Genomic DNA, 20,304 nt, shown 5'->3' on the forward strand with positions numbered 1-20,304 from the left:
TGACATAGGCTGACCGGGTGAAAGCTATGACCCCTTACTGTTGTTACTTGTTAAATCCACTTCATCAGTGTAGATGAAGGGGAGAAGACAGGTTAAAGAAGGATTTTTAAGCCTTGAGACATGGATTATGTATGTGTGCCAGTCAGCGGGTGAATGGTCAAGACATACGATTTAGGTGCCTTTGAACAGGGCATGGTAGTAGTTGCCAGGCAACTAAGAACTGTAACGCTGCTGGGTTTTTTACACTCAACAGTTTTGTCATGACTGTCCTGTGAGAATCCAAATAGGTCAGATCAGCTTTGCAATGAATAACTTCAACCAGACTACCTCTCACCCGCAGAGGGGGAGACTGGTGGGGGTTAACAGCTCACACCCTGTTGTAAATGAAGGACAGAACACTCAAACCTTCCCTATCCAAATCACCCAAGGAATGTGCTTTGTTTCAAAACTCTTAACTCGTTCAAAAGTAACTACTGGAACAATATTTCTAACATAGAACGTTGGGAATGATCTGAGGCAACTTAACTTCATTGGGATAGGGGGCAGCATTTTCACTTTTGGATGAAAAGCGTGCCCAGAGTAAACTACCTCCTACTCAGTCCCAGATAATATATGCATATTGGATAGAAAACACTCTGAAGTTTCTAAAACTGTTTGAATGATGTCTGTGAGTATAACAGAACTCATATGGCAGAAAAAACCCTGAGAAAAAACCCAAACAGGAAGTGGGAAATCTGAGGTTTGTCGTTTTTCAACTCAGCCCCTATTGAAGATACAGTGGGATATTGGTTATGTTGCACTTCCTAACTTCCTAAGGCTTCCACTAGATGTCAACCATCTTTAGAACGTTGTTTGATGCTTCTACTATGAAGGGGGGCTGAATGAGAGGGGAATGAGTCAGAGGTCTGCCTGAGTCCCACGAGCTGACCATGCGCGGTCATGAGAGTTAGCTCTCGTTCCATTGCTTTTCTACAGATAATGGAATTCTCCGGTTGGAACATTATTGAACATTTATGATAAAAACATCCTAAAGATTGATTCTATACATCGTTTGATATGTTTCTACGACCTGTAATATAAGTTTTTGGAATTTTCGTCCGACCTTTCCGCTGGAAGTTGCACGCACTTTTCGATTTGTTTACCAAACGCCCTAACAAAAGGAGGTATATGGACATAAATGATGAACTTTATCGAACAAATCAAACATTACTGTGGAACTGGGATTCCTGGGCGTGCATTCTGATGAAGATCAAAGGTAAGTGAATATTTATAATGCTATTTCTTACTAATGTTGACTGCGCAACATGGCAGATATTTATTTTGGCTGGTTTGGGCTCTGAGCTCCGTATTCAGATTATTGCATGGTATGCTTTTTCCGTAAAGTGTTTTTGAAATTTGACACAGCGGTTGCATTAAGGAGAAGTTTATCTAAAGTTCCATGCATAACACTTGTATTTTCATCCACATTTATCATGAGTATTTCTGTAAATTGATGCGGCTCTCTGCAAAATCACTGCATGTTTTGGAACTGAACATAACATGCCAATGTAAAATGAGATTTTTAGATATAAATATGCACTTTATCAAACAAAACATACATGTATTGTGTAACATGAAGTCCTATGAGTGTCATCTGATGAAGATCATCAAAGGTTAGTGATTCATTTTATCTCTTTGTGCCTTTTGTGACTCCTCTCTTTGGCTGGAAAAATGGCTAGGTTTTTCTGTGACTTAGTCGTGACCTAACATAATCATTTGTGGAGCTTTCGCTGTAAAGCATTTTTGAAATCAACACTGTGGCTGGATTCATGAGAATTGTATCTTTAAAATGGTGCCTAATACTTGTATATTTGAGAAATTTGATTTATGAGATTTCTGTTGATTTGTATTTGGTGCCCTGCAATTTTATTGGCTGTTGGCGAGGGGTTCCGCTAGCAGAACGGGGTTAGCAGAACCCCATTCCCAGACAGGTTACCACTAATATATTTTTTGGTAGTACTTTTTGTGATGTCATTAAATATGTTATAAAGGAAATACTGTAACTTAAAGTATATACACTACATGTATGAAGTTTCCATCCTCTGTGTTGTGCATGCTATATGAAAATGATGAAAGTGTTTTTGTTAGGAAAGGGATGTGATTTGAGAAACTATAGGAGGAAATTGTTTCTATAACTGTCCACAGTAAGTAGTCACCACCCCCTTGAGTGAGGTCAGAGAGCGTGTCAAGTTGATGGAACTGCTCATTTTGAACAAACTGTATAAAATGATGGATTAAGAATTAACATACCAGACCAGAGAGACTGCAGCTTTACGTTTAAAGTGGTTTGAACTCTGAATCTCAACACGAGGTAGAGACAATAAAGTCCCCTCCCGGACAATCACTGGTACGGCTGATTAGCTGTCCTAAGTAAAGTATCTAGAAACGCGAATTGAAGTGGAACCATTCTACTACTCTGCTCAAACCACTGTAGTACACTACTCTCATCACCCCACTGGGAACCATCGACACGGCTGGCTAGCCTATCTTCAAAGAAGCATCTTCCAGAGCGAATGGAAGGAGAATAGGATAGGATAAAGTAATCCTTCTCACCCCCCCCCCCTTAAAAGATTTAGATGCACTATTGTAAAGTGGCTGCTCCACTGGATGTCTTAAGGTGAATGCACCAATTTGTAAGTCGCTCTGGATAAGAGCGTCTGCTAAATGACTTAAATGTAATGTAAATGTAATAAATGTGTAGTTCTGTTCAGGACTACACGACAAGTCACCGGATACCAGACGACTACAGAGGAGAACAACAGAGAAACCCCTTTTGGACAATCAGAGACTTACAAATGTGCCGCGAAAAGGCCCTGTCCACTGATAGAAACCAAGGATTTTCACGTAAAAAAAATGTGGGAAGCATTGGAGTCAACATGGGTTAGCATCCCTGTGGAATGCTTTCGACACGTAGTCCATACCATGACGAATTGAAGATGTTCTGAGGGCAAAATGGGCGGGTGCAACTCTTAAATCAAATCAAATCGTATTTGTCACGTGCCAAATAAAACAGGTGTAGACCTTACCGTGAAATGGTAAATTACAAGCCTGTGGTGTTCCTAATGTTTGGCATACTCAGTGTATTTTATAACACCTGTTATAAGTATTATTGTTTGATCTAGGTGGGACTCACCTGAACTGGGGGTCAGGGTTCATGTGGCAGAACCACTCCTTTGGGAGCCGTTTGCAATCAATTCCATCTGGCAGCTTCCTCCAGCTCAGGCAGGTGTCACACTGCACCCAGTTCTGGTCTGGACGTTTCCTATGGATGTAGAGATACACAGAAGAACCAGTTAGAGGATGGATGGAGAGAGGAGAAAGGAAAACAGAGGAGTGTTTTACTTACATGGTGTCTTCCACTGGTGTGGTGCTGCTAGGATCTTCTTTGTTTCTCTTAAAACGTATCTCTTTCCAGTAGTCCTCCAGCTTTACCCCCAAGTTGTTGATGGTTTTCCTGCACATAGAAAATAAGAAATAAACAGACAGTTCACCTAGTGCTGATTTATTCAACTAGATTATTGAAAGTACACCATCATTAACGTGAGTGTGGGCAGATTGACGATAAATTGTTTTGTTTTATTGAGTGGAAAACAGTTCCTCAGGACATGTTCTTGAATGGAGCACTTTCCTCATTACCTGTATTTGTCAGTATTGTCAAAATCCTGCTTGTTGTGGGTGGGCTCCAGAAAGTTACACTCGATGACCCCAATAACCCCGAGACCTTGGTTGTTGGCCTGAGGGAGGGTGGTAGAGGTGGTTATGGGGTCAGTGACAGGATATAGTGCATTCGGAAAGTATTCAGACCGCTTCGCTTTTTCCACATTTTGTTACGTTACAGCCTTATTCTAAAATTGATTAAATTGTTTCCCTTAACCTACAGCGAAAACAGGGTTGTATAATTTTTTTTGCACATTTATTAAAAATAAAATATATCTTATTTACATAAGTATTCAGATCCTTCGCTATGAGACTCGAAATTGAGCTCAGGTGCATCATGTTTCCATTGATCGTCCTTGAGATGTTTCTACAACTTGATTGGAGTCCACCTGTGGTAAATTCAATTGATTGGACATGATTTGGTAAGGCACAAAACCAAGCCATGAGGCTGAAGGAATTGTCCGTTGAGGATCGAGGGAAAGATGAACGGAGGAAAGTACAGAGAGATCCTTGATGAAAACTTGCTATGGAGCACTCAGGACGTCAGACTGGGGCACCTTCCAACAGGACAACGACTCTAAGCACAAAGCCAAGACAACGCAGGAGTGGCTTCGGGACAAGTCTCTAAATGTCCTTGAGTGGCGTAGCCAGAGCCCGGACTTGAACCCGATCTAATCTCTGGAGAGACCTGAAAATAGCTGTGCAGTGACGCTCCCCATCCATCCTAACAAAGCTTGAGAGGATCTGCAGAGAAGAATGGGAGACACTCCCCAAATACAGTTGTGCCAAGCTTGTAGCGTCATACCCAAGAAGACTCAAGAATGTGATCGCTGCCAAAGGTGCTTCAACAAAGTACTAAGTAAAGGGTCTGAATACTTATGTAAATGTGATATTTCATTATTTCTTTGGGGAAAATAAAAACCTGTGTTTTCTTTGTCATTATGGGGTATTGTGTGTAGATTTATGAGGGGGAAAAACAATTTAATCCATTTTAGAATAAGGCTGTAACATATTTTTTTGGGAAAAAGTCTGGATCTGAAAACTTTCCGAATACAAGTCCCACAATAGAAGCATCTGAGTACCACAATGGATGGCAGTCATTTTTCTTATGCACATGCACATACACTATTATACCTTGAGTTGAACGCCCACTCGCTCATAGGCTTTGATAAGGCGGTTTTTGTGGTACATCATGATGCCGTATTGGTCCTTGCACTTGGTGTTGTACCCAAAGGTCACGGGGATGCGTCTGTTCTGGTATAGGACTTAAGGACAACTCAAACAGAAAGGAGAGCAGTGGCATATATATATATCCTTTTCCCCCTTATGAAAAATACCATATTGTATCACTATGTTGAACATGAACATCCAAGTATGGAATACATTTAACTTATAATTAGCTAACGATAGGTAACTGATTATTGCAAGCTTATAATGTATTGCGTCTTTAGCAGTGACTGATGGTTTGTCTTGTATATAGAGCATACTACCCATATTTTCCTATTTCTAATTTCCCTCCAAATGCAAACAAAAGTTGTCGTCTCGAGGATATGACAACATGCACCCGCACACAGACTAAATCCATCCAGAGAGGCTCCGGGGTGAGGAAGGATACCACAAAGTTGGGCTTGTAATGGTCCTTAGCAATGCAAGCCAGGCTCTTGGAGATGAGCTCAGTCTTCACTTTCTGACCTCGAATTATGATCTGCATCCGGGGCTTCAGGTACAGAATACTGCAGTATGCCTGAGCACACAACAACACTTTGATCAACAATCAAAATATGAAATATTTCACACATACAAAATGATAAAACTAGTCAAAGGACGAGGTTCACACATCTTGCATAGTCTTCACATTTTGCTGCCTTAGAATGAAATAAAATGGGATTAAATTAGATATTTCTTGCTACCGATCTACACAACCTACACTACATTTTCAAAGTGAAAGAAAAATTATAGAACATTTTTGTCACGACTCCTACCGAAGGTAGCTCTCCTTCCTGTTTGGGTGGCGCTCGGCGGTCGTCGTCACTGGTCTACTAGCTGTCACTGAAGGTAGCTCCCCTTCCTGATTGGGTGGCGCTCGGCGGTCGTCGTCACCGGCCTACTAGCTGCCACTGAAGGTAGCTCCCCTTCCTGTTTGGGTGGCGCTCGGCGGTCGTCGTCACCGGTCTACTAGCTGTCACTGAAGGTAGTTCCCCTTCCTGTTTGGGTGGCGCTCGGCGGTCGTCGTCACCGGCCTACTAGCTGTCACTGAAGGTGGCTCCCCTTCCTGTTTGGGTGGCGCTCGGCGGTCGTCGTCACCGGCCTACTAGCTGCCATTGAAGGTAGCTCCCCTTCCTGTTTGGGTGGCGCTCGGCGGTCGTCGTCACCGGCCTACTAGCTGTCACTGAAGGTAGCTCCCCTTCCTGTTTGGGTGGCGCTCGGCGGTCTGCCACCGGCCTACTAGCTGTCACTGAAGGTAGCTCCCCTTCCTGTTTGGGTGGCGCTCGGCGGTCGTCGTCACCGGCCTACTAGCTGTCACTGAAGGTAGCTCCCCTTCCTGTTTGGGTGGCGCTCGGCGGTCGTCGTCACCGGCCTACTAGCTGTCACTGAAGGTAGCTCCCCTTCCTGTTTGGGTGGCGCTCGGCGGTCGTCGTCACCGGCCTACTAGCTGCCACTGATCCCTTTTCCCCTTCCTGTTTGGGTGGCGCTCGGCGGTCGTCGTCACCGGCCTACTAGCTGCCACTGATCCCTTTTCGCCTTCCTGTTTGGGTGGCGCTCGGCGGTCGTCGTCACCGGCCTACTAGCTGTCACTGAAGGTAGCTCCCCTTCCTGTTTGGGTGGCGCTCGGCGGTCGTCGTCACCGGCCTACTAGCTGTCACTGAAGGTAGCTCCCCTTCCTGTTTGGGTGGCGCTCGGCGGTCGTCGTCACCGGCCTACTAGCTGTCACTGAAGGTAGCTCCCCTTCCTGTTTGGGTGGCGCTCGGCGGTCGACGTCACCGGCCTACTAGCTGTCACTGAAGGTAGCTCCCCTTCCTGTTTGGGTGGCGCTCGGCGGTCGTCGTCACCGGCCTACTAGCTGCCACTGATCCCTTTTCGCCTTCCTGTTTGGGTGGCGCTCGGCGGTCGTCGTCACCGGCCTACTAGCTGTCACTGAAGGTAGCTCCCCTTCCTGTTTAGGTGGCGCTCGGCGGTCGTCGTCACCGGCCTACTAGCTGTCACTGAAGGTAGCTCCCCTTCCTGTTTGGGTGGCGCTCGGCGGTCGTCGTCACCGGCCTACTAGCTGCCACTGATCCCTTTTTCCCTTCCTGTTTGGGTGGCGCTCGGCGGTCGTCGTCACCGGCCTACTAGCTGTCACTGAAGGTAGCTCCCCTTCCTGTTTGGGTGGCGCTCGGCGGTCGTCGTCACCGGCCTACTAGCTGTCACTGAAGGTAGCTCCCCTTCCTGTTTGGGTGGCGCTCGGCGGTCGTCGTCACCGGCCTACTAGCTGTCACTGATCCCTTTTCCCCTTTTGTGTTTATTGGTTTCACCTGTGTTTGTTTTAGGCTGATTGGTCGGGCTTTATTTACCAGCAGGCTTGCCTGGTTGTGCGGGATTGTTTGATGTACGTGTGTACACGTCTGTGTGTCATGGCTTTCCCATTTGCTTGGGTTTTTGCTGGACTGTTCAAGTCCCCCGTGTTGGAGGCATTTGTTTTGGTGGGCGCCCCGTGTTTTGTGGGGTTGGCGTATGTTCACCGTTGTTGTGCATTAAAAGGTATTAGCACTACCCTGAACTCTGCTTCCTGCGCCTGACTTCTCACCCACTACACCTCGGACATTACAATTTTCCAAATGAATAATTGATTGCATATGTCTTCACACCCCAGAGTTAATACTTGGTGGAAGCACCTTTAGCAGCCATTACAAGCTGTGAACAATTTTAGATAAGATTCTACCAATCTTGCACAACTCTTTGGGCAACATATACAGCGCATTCGAAAGTATTCAGACCCCTTGACTTTTTCCACATTTTGTTACGTTACAGCCTTATTTTAAAATTGATTAAATATATTTTTTTCCTCATCAATCTACACACAATACACCATAATGACAAAGCAAAAACAGGTGGACATTTTAGAAAATGTATAAAAAATAAAAAGCTGAAATATCACATTTACATAGGTATTCAGAGCCTTTACTAAGTAATTTGTTAAATTACCTTTGGCCACGATTACAGCCTTGAGTATTCTTGGGTATGACGCTACAGGCTTGGCACACCTGTATTTGGGGAGTTTCTCCCATTCTTCTCTGCAGATCATCTCAAGCTCTGTTAGGATGGATGGGGAGCTTCGCTGCACAGCTATTTTCAGGTCTTTCCAGAGATGTTCGATCGGGTTCAAGTCCGGGCTCTGGCTGGGCCACTCAAGGACATTTAGAGACTTGTCCTGAAGCCACTAATGCGTTGTTTTGGCTTTGTGCTTAGGGTTGTTGTCCTGTTGGAAGGAGAACCTTTGCCCCAGTCTAAGGTCCTCAGGGCTCTGGAGCAGGTTTTCATCAAGGATCTGTCTCTACTTTGCTCCGTTCATCTTTCCTTAGATCCTGATTAGTCTCCAAGATCCTGCCACCGAAAAACATCCCCTCAGCATGATGCCGTCACCACAATGCTTCACCGTAGGGATGGTGCCAGGTTTCCTCCAGACGTCATGCTTGGCATTCAGGCCAAATAATTCAATCTGGGTTTCATCAGACCAGAGCATCTTGTTTCTCATGTTTGAGAGTCCTTTGGGTGGCTTTTGGCAAACTCCAAGCAGGCTGTTGTGACAGGTTAAAGGAAATATTCATAGCGTAACACTGTCATGTGTATTTTACTGAGGAGTGGCTTCTGTCTGGCCACTCTACCATAAAGGCCTGATTGTTGGAGTTCTTCAGAGATGGTTGTCCTTCTGGAAGGTTCTCCCATCTCCACAGAGGAACTCTGGAGGTCTGTCGGAGTGACCTTCGGGTTCTTGGTCACCTCTCTGACCAAGGCCCCTCCTCCCTGATTGCTCAGTTTGGCCGGGTGGCCAGCTCTAAAAAGTCTTGGTGGTTCCAAACTTCATACATTTGAGAATGATGGAGACCACTGTGTTCTTTGGGACCTTCAATGTTGCCAACATTTTTTGGTACCCTTCCCCAGATCTGTGCCTCAACACAATTCCTTTGACCTCATGGCTTGGTTTTTGCTCTGACATGCACTGTCAATTGTGGAACCTTATATAAACAGGAGTGTGCCTTTCCAAATCATGTCCAATCAATTTAAGTACCACAGGTGGACTCCAATCAAGTTGTAGAAACATCTCAATGGAAACAGGATGCACCTGAGCTCAATTTCAAGTCTCATAGCAAAGGGTCTGAATACTTATGTAAATAAGGTATTCCTGTTTTTAACTTGTTTTCGCTTTGTAATTATGGGATATTGTTTGTAGATTGATAAGGGATTGATAAACATTTATTTAATCCATTTTAGAATAAGGCTGTAACGTAACAAAATGTGGAAAAATTCAAGGTCTGAATACCTTCCGAATGCACTGTATAAGTACATACAGTTGAAGTCAGACGTTTACATATACTTAGGTTGGAGTCATTAAAACTCGTTTTTCAACCACTCCACACATTTCTTGTTAACAAACTATAGTTTTGGCAAGTCTGGTTAAGACATTTACTTTGTGCATGACACAAGCAATTTTTCCAACAATTGTTTACAGATTTTTTTATTTATAATTCACTGTATCACAATTCCAGAGGGTCAGAAGTTTACATACACTAAGTTGACTGTGCCTTTAAACAGCTTGGAAAATTCCAGAAAATTATGTCATGGCTTTAGAAGCTTCTGATAGGCTAATTGACATCATTTGAGTCAATTGGAGGTGTACCTGTGGATGTATTTCAAGACCTACCTTCAAACTCAGTGCCTCTTTGCTTGACATCATGGGAAAATCAAAAGAAATCAGATAAGACCTCAGAAAAAAAATTGTAGACCTCCACAAGTCTGGTTCATCCTTGGGAGCAATTTCCAAAACACCTAAAAGTACCACGTTCATCTGTACAAACAATAGTGGCAATATGGCTTAAAGACAACAAAGTCAAGGTATTGGAGTGGCCATCACAAAGCCCTGACCTAAATCCCATAGAGAATTTGTGGGCAGAACTGAAAAAGCGTGTGCGAGCAAGGAGGCCAACAAACCTGACTCAGTTACACCAGCTCTGTCAGGAGGAATGGGCCAAAATTCCCCCAACTTATTGTGGAAAGCTTGTGGAAGGGTACCCGAAACGTTTGACCCAAGTTAAACAATTTACAGGCAATGTTACAAAATACTTACTGAGTGTATATAAACTTCTGATCCACTGGGAATGTGATGAAAGAAATCAAATCTGAAATAAATAATTATCTCTACTATTATTCTGACATTTCACATTCTTAAAATAAAGTGGTGATCCTAACTGACCTAAAACAGGGGATTTTTACTAGGATTAAATGTCAGGAATTGTGAAAAACTGAGTTTAAATGTATTTGGCTAAGGTGTATGTAAACTTCCGACTTCAACTGTATGTATATGTATATATATATGTATATATCAGTTTATTCATTGTTTTTGTCCTTTCACTCAAACCCTCATCATTTTTTTTGTCTTTTGCACCTACCCCAGATTTTCCAGGAATTTTCTTATCATGTTACTAAATATATCAAGAGTATTTTCTGATTTGGTTTTCAACAAATGTGGCGAAAAGTACAGTAAATGTAGTAAATGTAAATGTAAATATGATATTTAAGTGTCATACACCTACCGGTGCCCAGCCCAAATGGGCTTCCAAGACACTACAGAACAAAATGTCATTTTACAAATGATATGCATACAATGATCATGGCAAGTACAGCTATCATCTAGCCACACTTCACAAACAGTATATTTCTCATTCTCCTCCAGGCATTGTTAACAAACTGAGCAATCTCAAGCACGCCCTGTCTGAAACAAAATTCAAGCCTCTGCTCGCCTCGTAACCAGAATCCTTCAGGGTTATCAACAACTAAAAACATGTCTCAGATCGTTATACAGAGGGCAATAAAACACTAAATTGACTTTGTTTTCGAATTTTCCCAAGATTTCACAGCAGGAAAAGTCTTTCCTCTTCAGGCACTCTGTTAAATCTACTCATCTCTATAGCCAGAGGGAGGGTGACGGATCGGCACAAACTGACTTTAGGATGTTTGTCAGGTTCAGGCACTGTTAAATCTACCCATCTCTATAGCCAGATGGAGGGTGACGGATCGGCACAAACTGACCTTAGGATGTTTGTCAGGTTCAGGCACTCTGTTAAATCTACCCATCTCTATAGCCAGAGGGAGGGTGATGGATCGGCACAAACTGACCTTAGGATTTTTGTCAGGTTCAGGCAAACATATGGTTCAGGGGTGCCGTTCTCTTTGATGAGAGTGTACGTTCTAAGTTTAGGTTTAAAGCGCAATGTATGGATTCAGTCTTGTGTCAGGTGAAATGTTGTGTCCTCAACTTTGGTCTAATAGTTTTCCCATAATCTCCTAACTTTTCCCTTTCAATTGCTAGCATGGTTATGCATTTAGGGTTAATCTGGGAAAGTTTATATAATTTTCTTTACACTGAGAAAATTTGGAGTGGGTTGTGAAGATTCAGATTGAATTTTAAGGCAGCAAAATGTGAAGACTGTACAAGGGGTGTGTAGACTCACTAGGCACTGTATTTGAGTCAATCTTAGAAGTTCTAAGGTTGACAAAATGCAAAATGCTGTATGGTAAATCAATAACATTATAATCAGTATACTCAGTCATCACTTACACGTAGCGAGTAGTAACTCTCTGGTTTTGTGAGCAGCTCTGACTGTATGGCTCTGTATTGCTCACTGGTGCTCTCCAACCCATCCAATGGGACATCTAATGGGATTTTGATGTCGTCGCTGAATGTCGTGAAATCAAATTCTGTCGGTCGTGTTATCGTCCTGTGGACAATAACAAACACTTACTGTATAGACTCTTACTCAACAGCTGACCTTGCTCCACACTTGCTCCACACTTCAAAAAAGGCCTCTCTGCCGACCCCTAATGGTGGAATTTTAGGTTTTGATTATGGAGAAAACAGAAGTGAAACTGAAAATTCGACCAAGGGCATTCATAGAGGCAGAGGGAGAAGTGATATTTGAAAGTAAAATCCCACATAGCAAAACCCAATAGATGTGGGAGAAGGAAAAGGAAGAGAATGAGCGTGTGTGTCTGACCTGCGCAGGTTCCAGACGATAATACGTGTTCCCGAGGAGCCTGTGGAGCTGATGGCTTTGAGCTCTTCGAGCAGCTCGTTCTCCGTATTAAAGATAGAGTAGTGCAGGATGTCCTGCAGACTAGCCTTGTGCTTCTCATTCACATTGAGTGCACCGGAAGTCAAGGACAACACACACAGGGACAACACAAAAGGTAGATAGACAAATAGCTAACCGTATTTAAGGTTGGCACTATAAAATAACACTGTATATACACATCTATAGAGGGATCTAAATCCAACCTGTTTGGAGGTGATGACAGTTTGTGCACTATGTGTATGTGTATAGTCTCTCTATAAAAGGATATACTTATACCGGCTGTGTGGGACACATTGGAAGGAGATGATGGGCACAATGATCTCGTCTGCTTTGATCTGTGCCAGGTAGCTCTGGGAGAGCATGCCTACTTGCATGGTGTCTCCGTCTTGCGACTTTGAGAACACAATGGCATCTTTCCCCAGACGCATGGACCCGGACTTGAAGCCGTTACCATAGAGACCAATCGGGTGCTTGCCATTTATGACTCTCTTATCACTGTAACCGAAGCTGAAAGAGAAAAAGAGAGAAACATGCTATTTTTGTGTACATAAATCGTAAACGTGCATTCTTATAGTACAGCATAAGACTTGTCCCTGGTTTGTTCCAGTTTTAAGGACGTGCTATGAACATCTGTTTTTCCAGTCTTTAAAACATAAAATAATGGTCCTAAAGGAACATTCTCTAGGGGACTATTGCCTAGTTCCCTGTAAGTTCCCCTGACATTATGGAGGACTGTGTCAGGACGTTTTTAGGACCTTCTCAGAACATTCATCAATATACCAGTTGTCAGGATGTCTTGTGATGGTCCCAAGGAAGGTCTCTGCAGGACTTTTGTCTAGATCTAACCTGATTTACCCTGCTATAGTAGTTGTAGTCATTGAAAAACTGTCCATACCTGAGCATCTTGTGCATCTTTTCATAGTCCAATCCATTTCCATTGTCCATGAAGATGAGGCAGTCTTGCTTTTTGATCTGGGTCTTATCAATCCAGAACTGCTTGGCGTTAACATCAGAATCATAGGCATTGTCTGGTGAAAGATATAGAGATAGAGGATGTAAGCATAGGTGCATACACAGAATACACTGAAAATTACTTTGGCACATAAAGAGTATTGTTATTACAGTATGTTGCTATGCAAATAACCAGTCCCTTTCATAGTGTAGATGATAAAACCCTATACTAGACTACCCATGCCACCTTGTTATTGCTTTTCAATGAGAACAAGACTATGGCCAAGCCGGCACATCCACGCCAAACCCGCCTAGCAGTCCAAGCCAAACCATCCACCTACCAGCTGTGTTGCTACTGCTGTGGAAAACTACCACACCACGAGGGGTTTAGACCCCCCCAGAAATTCAACATTCAAAATGGTGTCATGTAAAGTGTGATAGATAGAACATGTCCCCCTTTGTTGATTGTGCAATGTGAACCATTAAGGCTTGGACACACCGGTAGCGTTTGCAGACCAAGAGTACATACCGCTGAACAAAGTGACAGCCTTCATTTGCATATTGACTGCAAATCAATTCGTTATCTAGAAATGTTAACGCCTACTGGGGGTTGGTCCCAAAATCACAAAAAGCTGAAAGAAACTGGGAAACAAGAGGCAAACCGTCATTCGGTGCAATGTGTTTTCTCCTTTAGAACAGCCTGTCTGGGACAGCTGTCACGGAGGATGCAACCCCAGCCTCTTATACTGATGCTATATCCTCAAGACACCACTGTAACATCAGGCTAACACAAACATGTGGTCTGGTCTCCCACTCTCCCCAACTATTTTCAAATCAATCCCTCTATTAATCCAGCCATCTCCTTTTCACATTTCCTCCCTACTGCAATTTTTGTACTACTATATTTTATTGCCGAGCCCACCCTCTCTCCATTATTCTGTCTGGAGTAGTAGGCTTGAATCCAAAGGCCTGTCCAAAGCCATAATGGTAGGGGTGGGGAGGGTTGTCAATGTGTGTGTGTGTGTGTGTGTGTGTGTGTGTGTGTGTGTGTGTGTACTGCGTAGATGGGAGACACTGGCTGATGAAATATATGAATATATCCAAAGCATTTATTGCTCCAGGTAGACAGAGAAAAAGACAGAGAAATAGTGTGATGGGTTAAGAATAGTGAGGATATGGAAGGAAATCAAGAGTGTGAGATACAGGGACACAGAGCAAGATGGAAATAAGAGAAGGAGAGATTGATGGACACATTTATTAATCTCTGCATTTAGCAAAAGAGTGCCATCTGCACTGCTATTTTAGTTATCAATTAATCTGAGTATTCGCTCATTGATTTCATTTTTGCGACCATCAGGTGACATCCCTGGGACAAACCGGAAACTAGTCAAAAACCTCCAGGGGTCCATGACAACGTCTAAATAACATTCGGGTGGACCTTCAGGGGACAATGACACAACATCCCAAGAACGTCCTCGGTGACATACTCAGGACCAACCGGGAACTAGACAAATCCACCAGGGGACCATGACACAACGTCCCAAGAACATCCTAAAAAGTCCTTGGGGACATCCTCGGGACCAAGCTAGAAATAAACAAAACCTCCAAGGGACCCTGACACAACATCCTGACGATTTTAGGTGACCATTTCCTAACGACTCATTATTGTTTGCAGGGAGGGCATTACCACTAAATAAATGAATAGGGACATTTTAGATGTGCCTTAGGATGTTTTATCCCATCAATGCATATCAGGGTTAAAAAAGGTAGGAAAACACTGGTTTTGTGATTGGACAATATGACGATAACTCACCTATTAGTTCAGCGATGGCGCTGAAGGGCCAGGTGTGGCTGGTGGAGTTTGTGTGGAGGAACATTGGACTTAGCTGTAAAGGAAGGGGCTGAGGATTAGAGTTACACTATACAAATGCTGACAACATGAAATGGGATTTTATTTTTGCGTATTACCACCTCCTGAGTTAAGTTAGGCCTACTCTTGCCCTTAGTTTTATTGTATTTTTATTTAACCTTTATAAAACTAGGCAAGTCAGTTAACAACAAATTCTTATTTACAATGACGGGGACGGGAACCTGGGATAAAAAATGTATACAATATAAATAAATATAGGACAAAACACACATCACAACAATAGAGAAAACACTACATAAAGAGAGACCTAAGGCAACAACATAGCAAGGCAGCAACACAACAGAACAACATGGTAGCAGCACAAAACATGGTACAAACATTATTGGGCACAGACAACAGCACAAAGGGCAAGAAGGTAGAGACAACAATACATCACACAAAACAGCCACAACTGTCAGTAAGAGTGTCCATGAGAGACGGAGATAAAACTGTCCAGTTTGAGTGTTTATTGCAGCTCGTTCCAGTCGCTAGCTGCAGCGAACTGAAAAGAGGAGCGACCCAGGGATGTGTGTGCTTTGGGAACCTTTAACAGAATGTGACTAGCAGAACGGGTGTTCTATGTGGAGGATGAGGGCTGCAGTAGATATCTCAGATAGGGGGAATGAGGCCTAAGTGGGTTTTATAAATTAGCATCAACCAGAGTACTTCCGGGTTGGAGCGAGCGGTCGCATCCGCACTTCGGTCCGCAGGTAGTATAACTTTTCATTACATTTCATTACATTTCATTATAGTACAACGGTTTGATTTGTCTAATCTTAGCAATTTCTTCTTAGCTAGCTACATAGCCGTCATTGTATCAAAGATAATTGCGTAATTATCGTATTTCGTCGTCCTAACGTAGTCTACACTGCTATCTGCCCAGCAGCTAGCCAGCTAGCAAACGTCCACCGTCTACCGAATAGCAGCACTGTAGAAACTATTACACTCAACTGAACGACTTGATTAGTGTAGTGTTAGCTAGCTACATAGTTGTCTTTGCTGTCTTCGTATCCAAGATAATTGTGTAGTTTAGAGTGTGTAGTTTTAGAGTGATTATCTTAACCTGTTGCTTCTACCCTCTACTTTTTTGAACATTCTGTTAAAAATCGCGCAACATTTCAGCGCCCTGCTACTCATGCCAGGAATATAGTATATGCATTTGCTTAGTCTGTGTGGATAGAAAACACTCAGACGTTTATAAAACTGGTTAAATCACTGCTGTGGCTTTACCAGAACGGCATTTACATCGAAAAGCACAGGAAAAACTGATCACTGAAAATGGGAAAATATATCCATGCGCTACTTGAACCCATTGATAAAGGTGAACCACAATTAATTGACTGAGGTTGCAGTACCTACAGCTTCCACACGGTGTCTAGAGTCTTGTCATTTCCCTTCGAGTTTTTTCTTGGTCAAACACATGCAGGGCACCGTATTTCCTCAGGTCTAGGACCGGATATTTTCGTTGAGTTTCTAGCCGGACATTTTTCCAGACGGACAGCTAATGATCTTTACATCGCCTCCTGATGAATTTTATCGCTTATTAACGTTTACTAATACCTAAAGTTGCATTACAAACGTATTTCGAAGTGTTTTGTGAAAGTTTATCGTCGACTTTTTGAATTTTAAAAATGACGTTACGTTTTGAAAACGCTGTTTTTTTCGTTTATCACACAGTCTACATATAACGATATCTTGGCTTTATATGGACCGATTTAATCGAAATAAAGACCCAATAGTGTTTATGGGACATCTAGGAGTGCCAACAAAGAAGATGGTGAAAGGTAATGACTGTTTTCTATTTTATTGTGCGGTTTGTGTAACGCCGAAATGCAAATTATTTTGTTTACGTCCCCTGCGTGGCTTTTGTGTTGTAGTGTATTGGTGCATGCTATCAGATAATAGCTTCTCATGCTTTCGCCGAAAAGCATTTTAAAAATCTGACTTGTTGCCTGGATTCACAACGAGTGTAGCTTTAATTCGATACCCTGCATGTGTATTTTAATGAACGTTTGAGTTTTAACTAATACTATTAGCATTTAGCGTAGCGCATTTGCATTTCCAGAGCTCTAGTTGGGACGCAAGCGTCTCAGGTAGAAGCAAGAGGTAAATTTACCGAGGTTAGCTAGCCAGCTATTTGTCGTCCTTAACGTAGGAGACACTGCTAGCTAGCCAACAGCTAGCCAACGTCTACCGAATAGAACTTCCGCACTCAACAACCCGGTCGCATTCCGCTTCGCTCCACAGGTAGTATCACATTTTCATTTAATTTCATTACAGTACAACGGTTTGATTTGTTTGATCGTAGCTAGCTACATAGCTAGCTACATAGCCGTCTTTGTATCAAAGATAATTGTGTAGTCTAGAGCGATTTTCTAGGTTAGCTAGCCAGCTATTGTCGTTCTTTTAACGCAACGTAACGTAATCAACACTGCTAGCTAGCCAGCTAGCCCCCGAATAGCAGCACTGTAGAAACTATTACACTCAACGGAACGACTTGATTAGTGTAGTGTCAACAACGCAGCCACTGCCAGCTAGCCTACAAAGTCAACAACGCAGCCACTGCCAGCTAGCCTACTTCAGCAGTTCTGTATCATTTTAATCATTTTAGTCAATAAGATTCTTGCTACGTAAGCTTAACTTTCTGAACATTCGAGACGTGTAGTCCACTTGTCATTCCAATCTCCTTTGCATTAGCGTAGCCTCTTCTGTAGCCTGTCAACTATGTGTCTGTCTATCCCTGTTCTCTCCTCTCTGCACAGACCATACAAACGCTCCATAACCGCGTGGCCGCGGCCACCCTAATCTGGTGGTCCCAGCGCGCACGACCCACGTGGAGTTCCAGGTCTCCGGTAGCCTCTGGAACTGCCGATCTGCGGCCAACAAGGCAGAGTTCATCTCAGCCTACGCCTCCCTCCAGTCCCCCGACTTCTTGGCACTGACGGAAACATGGATCACCACAGATAACACTGCTACTCCTACTGCTCTCTCTTTGTCCGCCCACGTGTTCTCGCACACCCCGAGAGCTTCTGGTCAGCGGGGTGGTGGCACCGGGATCCTCATCTCTCCCAAGTGGTCATTCTCTCTTTCTCCCCTTACCCATCTGTCTATCGCCTCCTTTGAATTCCATGCTGTCACAGTTACCAGCCCTTTCAAGCTTAACATCCTTATCATTTATCGCCCTCCAGGTTCCCTCTGAGAGTTCATCAATGAGCTTGATGCCTTGATAAGCTCTTTTCCTGAGGACGGCTCACCTCTCACAGTTCTGGGCGACTTTAACCTCCCCACGTCTACCTTTGACTCATTCCTCTCTGCCTCTTTCTTTCCACTCCTCTCCTCTTTTGACCTCACCCTCTCACCTTCCCCCCCTACTCACAAGGCAGGCAATACGCTCGACCTCATCTTTACTAGATGCTGTTCTTCCACTAACCTCATTGCAACTCCCCCCCAAGTCTCCGACCACTACCTTGTATCCTTTTCCCTCTCGCTCTCATCCAACACTTCCCACACTGCCCCTACTCGGATGGTATCGCGCCGTCCCAACCTTCGCTCTCTCTCCCCCGCTACTCTCTCCTCTTCCATCCTATCATCTCTTCCCTCTGCTCAAACCTTCTCCAACCTATCTCCTGATTCTGCCTCCTCAACCCTCCTCTCCTCCCTTTCTGCATCCTTTGACTCTCTATGTCCCCTATCCTCCAGGCCGGCTCGGTCCTCCCCTCCCGCTCCGTGGCTCGACGACTCATTGCGAGCTCACAGAACAGGGCTCCGGGCAGCCGAGCGGAAATGGAGGAAAACTCGCCTCCCTGCGGACCTGGCATCCTTTCACTCCCTCCTCTCTACATTTTCCTCTTCTGTCTCTGCTGCTAAAGCCACTTTCTACCACTCTAAATTCCAAGCATCTGCCTCTAACCCTAGGAAGCTCTTTGCCACCTTCTCCTCCCTCCTGAATCCTCCTCCCCCCCTCCTCCCTCTCTGCAGATGACTTCGTCAACCATTTTGAAAAGAAGGTCGACGACATCCGATCCTCGTTTGCTAAGTCAAACGACACCGCTGGTTCTGCTCACACTGCCCTACCCTGTGCTCTGACCTCTTTCTCCCCTCTCTCTCCAGATGAAATCTCGCGTCTTGTGACGGCCGGCCGCCCAACAACCTGCCCGCTTGACCCTATCCCCTCCTCTCTTCTCCAGACCATTTCCGGAAACCTTCTCCCTTACCTCACCTCGCTCATCAACTCATCCCTGACCGCTGGCTACGTCCCTTCCGTCTTCAAGAGAGCGAGAGTTGCACCCCTTCTGAAAAAACCTACACTCGATCCCTCCGATGTCAACAACTACAGACCAGTATCCCTTCTTTCTTTTCTCTCCAAAACTCTTGAACGTGCCGTCCTTGGCCAGCTCTCCCGCTATCTCTCTCAGAATGACCTTCTTGATTAAATCAGTCAGGTTTCAAGACTAGTCATTCAACTGAGACTGCTCTTCTCTGTATCACGGAGGCGCTCCGCACTGCTAAAGCTAACTCTCTCTCCTCTGCTCTCATCTTTCTAGACCTATCGGCTGCCTTCGATACTGTGAACCATCAGATCCTCCTCTCCACCCTCTCCGAGTTGGGCATCTCCGGCGCGGCCCACGCTTGGATTGCGTCCTACCTGACAGGTCGCTCCTACCAGGTGGCGTGGCGAGAATCTGTCTCCTCACCACGTGCTCTCACCACTGGTGTCCCCCAGGGCTCTGTTCTAGGCCCTCTCCTATTCTCGCTATACACCAAGTCACTTGGCTCTGTCATAACCTCACATGGTCTCTCCTATCATTGCTATGCAGACGACACACAATTAATCTTCTCCTTTCCCCCTTCTGATGACCAGGTGGCGAATCACATCTCTGCATGTCTGGCAGACATATCAGTGTGGATGACGGATCACCACCTCAAGCTGAACCTCGGCAAGACGGAGCTGCTCTTCCTCCCGGGGGAAGGACTGCCCGTTCCATGATCTCGCCATCACGGTTGACAACTCCATTGTGTCCTCCTCCCAGAGCGCTAAGAACCTTGGCGTGATCCTAGACAACACCCTGTCGTTCTCAAATAACATCAAGGCGGTGGCCCGTTCCTGTAGGTTCATGCTCTACAACATCCGCAGAGTACGACCCTGCCTCACACAGGAAGCGGCGCAGGTCCTAATCCAGGCACTTGTCATCTCCCGTCTGGATTACTGCAACTCGCTGTTGGCTGGGCTCCCTGCCTGTGCCATTAAACCCCTACAACTCATCCAGAACGCCGCAGCCCGTCTGGTGTTCAACCTTCCCAAGTTCTCTCACGTCACCCCGCTCCTCCGCTCTCTCCACTGGCTTCCAGTTGAAGCTCGCATCCGCTACAAGACCATGGTGCTTGCCTACGGAGCTGTGAGGGGAACGGCACCTCAGTACC

At 44.6% G+C, this 20,304-nt stretch overlaps 1 protein-coding gene across 3 annotated transcripts in view; it reads right to left on the reverse strand.

Annotated features, from left to right (window-relative positions):
• The window catches only part of LOC115128356 (MORC family CW-type zinc finger protein 3-like), a 44,849-nt gene that overhangs the window by 8,606 nt on the left and 15,939 nt on the right, over positions 1–20,304 (reverse strand). For 2 of the 3 annotated variants that reach the window (XR_003863503.2, XM_029658138.2), the window contains exons 2-11: positions 14,788–14,860; positions 12,919–13,051; positions 12,292–12,530; positions 11,946–12,093; positions 11,510–11,669; positions 5,312–5,440; positions 4,831–4,950; positions 3,676–3,773; positions 3,386–3,493; positions 3,173–3,301 (exon numbers count right to left, since the gene is read on the reverse strand). Coding sequence is in view for 2 of the 3 variants with exons in the window: in XM_029658138.2 (XP_029513998.2) it covers positions 3,173–3,301; positions 3,386–3,493; positions 3,676–3,773; positions 4,831–4,950; positions 5,312–5,440; positions 11,510–11,669; positions 11,946–12,093; positions 12,292–12,530; positions 12,919–13,051; positions 14,788–14,860 (1,337 nt within the window). In the remaining variant the exon portion in view is untranslated. The remainder of the gene's footprint in view (positions 1–3,172; positions 3,302–3,385; positions 3,494–3,675; positions 3,774–4,830; positions 4,951–5,311; positions 5,441–11,509; positions 11,670–11,945; positions 12,094–12,291; positions 12,531–12,918; positions 13,052–14,787; positions 14,861–20,304) is intronic. The other variant, XM_029658154.2, reaches the window with a different exon arrangement.

This window comes from Oncorhynchus nerka, linkage group LG1, assembly GCF_034236695.1.
Source record: "Oncorhynchus nerka isolate Pitt River linkage group LG1, Oner_Uvic_2.0, whole genome shotgun sequence".
Taxonomy (NCBI): domain Eukaryota; kingdom Metazoa; phylum Chordata; class Actinopteri; order Salmoniformes; family Salmonidae; genus Oncorhynchus; species Oncorhynchus nerka.